General features: G+C 53.4%; 1 protein-coding gene across 1 annotated transcript; it reads right to left on the bottom strand.

The window, feature by feature from the left end:
* Window positions 1-603: 603 nt before the first annotated feature.
* Window positions 604-1,997, bottom strand: LOC123117638 (transcription factor btd-like). Its single transcript, XM_044538353.1, has 2 exons — window positions 837-1,997; window positions 604-747 (listed from the first exon to the last, which is right to left on the bottom strand). Exons 1-2 carry the CDS (start codon window positions 1,940-1,942, stop codon window positions 699-701), a joined length of 1,155 nt encoding a protein of 384 aa, XP_044394288.1. The 5' UTR covers window positions 1,943-1,997; the 3' UTR covers window positions 604-698.
* Between the last annotated feature and the right edge of the window lie 1,131 nt (window positions 1,998-3,128).

A 3,128-nucleotide genomic window follows, 5' to 3' on the forward strand; every position in this document is an offset into this window, starting at 1 on the left:
TCTCCGCTGAAGCATGCATACAATGTCAGGCTAAGACCAATATTTGTGACTGCCAGTCTGCTCCTCTAGGGTCTATGCATGGAGGTAGTATCTTATGTTTGGGCTCAAATTGTAACTTCGATTCGTTGCAGTAAAGTCGAGAAATTTGCATGAATCCTAGTAGTAGATCTCTAGCTGAGTGCCGGCTAGAGTGGACAATCCTTGCATTGATCATAATATGCACACATTAGCACACAGATGCATGCATCAGTCCCTGCAGACCTAGCTAGCTAGTTGTTCGGTGGCAGGATCCTACCAAACTAAGGTAAAGTCATAGCAAAAACAGAAATTGTAGAGATCCAAAAGTTAACCCAGAACATGCAGAAAAGAAAACATTTTGCATCCACGAAGCAAAATTATTTGCAATCTGAATATATGCACACATTAGCACAGATGCATGCATCGGTCCCTGCAGACATAGATACCTAGTCGTTCCGTGACGAGATTCTACAGAAGTATGGTATAAAGTCATACTAGCAAACACATAAATTATAGACATCCAAAAGTTACCCAGAAAAGAACACATGCAAGAAGAAAACAGTTTGCATCCACGCAGCAAAAGTATTTGCAATCTGAATAGGAGCGTTAATTTCCAATTATTTGAGGTACAGTGAAATGATGAACTGTTAATTCTCCCCTAAAATATGATGGACGGCATGTCATGAGAACCACTCGGCGTCCCATCCTTCGATCTCTCCGATGTCCATACTGCAAAAAATCAAAAATTAACACCCCCTCATTATTAGACAACTTTTTGCACCTTAACTTAATTTGGGGCCTCACTATAGCTAGCTTACCATGGAAAGGACACGTCTTGGCCGTAGCACTCATCACTCAGATGCATCCCCATGGCGTCCACCGTGTTAGTCTGCTGCGCCGCCGCGGCCCCATCATCGTCTTCACCGCCTTCCACACTCTCGAGTAGCCTGCTCCACCACGCCGACGTGGCCAGGTTCACGGTGTCGCTCCACTCGATGTCATGCCGCTCCCCGGCCGAGTGGATCGCCGCCATCTCCTCCTCGTCCAGCACCCGGTGCAGCAACTGTGAGGTGTTCTCGGCAGCAGCGGACGCCATGTCCTGGCTCACCATCGTCGCCAGCGGTGGAGAGGAGTAGACAGAGTAGGAGGAGGCAGGTGATGGTTGTTGGACCAACGAAGGAGGATCAAAGGGGCTAGTAGCAGTGCAGTTCTTGGCATCTTCGGCAGCAACACCACCATTGAAGCCATCGAATGTCAGGTTGAGCCCTAGTGGCTGCGTAGGCAGCGACAGCAACTGATCTAAAGCATCTACCATGGGAACCATGGGTGCAACGACTGGTGTGTGGTAAGGGAGGAGTGGAGGAGATGAATAATATGAGCAACCACTGTTGCTTGGTGCTGTGGAGTGTTCGAATGGGTAACTATTGTGCAAGTAATCTGAGAAGGAACCATATGAGCTCATGTTGGGTGCACTAAAAGCTACCCTATGATCTTGCACTACCTGGACTTCTTGCTGATGCTGCAATTGTTGCACAAGTTGTTGATGCTGCTGCTGCTCCTTGGCTTCTCTCATGGAGGCTCTGTGGATCTTGAGAGCGGTGACGATCTCTCGCCTGGCCTCCGCCATGTTGAGTAGCCTCTCCTGATATGGCCTGCTCGTGTGGAGCCTCCTCCTCACCTGCTTCTTGTGTGGCTGCTGTTGCTGTAGAGATGATGGTGTGGTTTGTGGGGCTTGTTGCTCTTCTTGGTGTGATTTGGAGCCCATGGTGATGTGATGGTGGTCTTTGGATCTCGCCGTAGATGAGGAGCTAAGATGCTTCACAAGGCTCCTAATGTAAGCCCCGGAGAGGTGTGGCTCCTCTCGCTTGGTGTTGTTGGTCTTTGAAGAGGAGCAAGTGATAGGAGCTAGCCTCTGGTTCCTCATCTCTTTGTTTCTCTCTTTCTAGATGGTGAGATAGATTCTCTTCCTTCCTAAGGGAACATGGAGGGGTATGGGAAGGTAGGGGGAGGGAGATGGGGATGATATATATAGAGTGGTACTGGATTAAAGCATTTGCAGATTGTTAGGATGCCATGCTATCCCTTTGGCAATGCATGTCATGCATATGCATGCATGGTAGCTAGGTAGGTTGGCATATAGTGTAGCTAGAGAAGGCAGCACCCACAACTGTGGGTCATCGTTTTGGTACTTGAATAGCATTGACTCTTACACAAGTCTAGGGAAAGTCTACCCCACATCAAAGGGATAAATGTGTAATATGTCTTGGCATTCAAGGTCAAAGAGGTATGCTAACGTTGGAGGACAATGATATTGCAACATTGGCTGTTCAACATTACGACAATAAAAATGGTATCCAGCCCTCGCGTGGCTCCCTCCCCAGGGCGACACGGGCTGCGGCGCAGTCTCCTTCCACCGCTCCCCCTCCTCGCTCCCCTCCCCTCGCTGTTGCCGGGGGGCTCCGCCGGGCGAAGCCCGCGCGGACCCGGTGGCGGCGGGACCTCTTCTTCCCGTGCCGTCTCTCGCGAGGGGGAGCTCGCAGCGGAGGGCGACGGATGGCGGGCGGCATGTGGTGCTAGCGTCGGCTGCGGGTGGCGGATGGGACTCCGGTGCGGCGGCCTCAGTCCGGGATCGAGGGTGGCTTGGGCGTGGACGGCGTGTGTGCGCGCAGCGGCGCTCGGTTCCGGATGCGTGTGTGGGGCGCGGCAGCAGCTCGCGCGCGGCGGGCGTGGCGAGTGTGCTGCTCTAGAGCGCGAGGTGCGCTGCCGATGGAGGAGCTGATCGTCTGCGCTGCTGCTCTGTTGGTGCGGCTCCGATCTGGATCTAGTGTGAACTAGCTCTTCAATCTAGGTGCCGCACTTCGCGTTGCGGCTTTGGTGGCTGCGGTGGTGGTGCTCGCAGTGGTGCTCGCGGTGGTGCTGCGGTGGTGGACGGCGGCTACGGCCAGGGAGGTGGTGAGTGTGTCTGGTCATGGTGGATCGTGGGATCTCGTGGCCGGAGTGAGGTCGGCCTCACAGGTGGTGGTCGATGGGCGGCGGTCGGTGGCTGTAGGTGGTCATCTCCTGGAGAAATCCTTGCTCCGGTCCTCTTCGGAGCCGGCGACGACGCGCCC

Source organism: Triticum aestivum, chromosome 5B (genome assembly GCF_018294505.1).
Source record: "Triticum aestivum cultivar Chinese Spring chromosome 5B, IWGSC CS RefSeq v2.1, whole genome shotgun sequence".
Classification (NCBI taxonomy): domain Eukaryota; kingdom Viridiplantae; phylum Streptophyta; class Magnoliopsida; order Poales; family Poaceae; genus Triticum; species Triticum aestivum.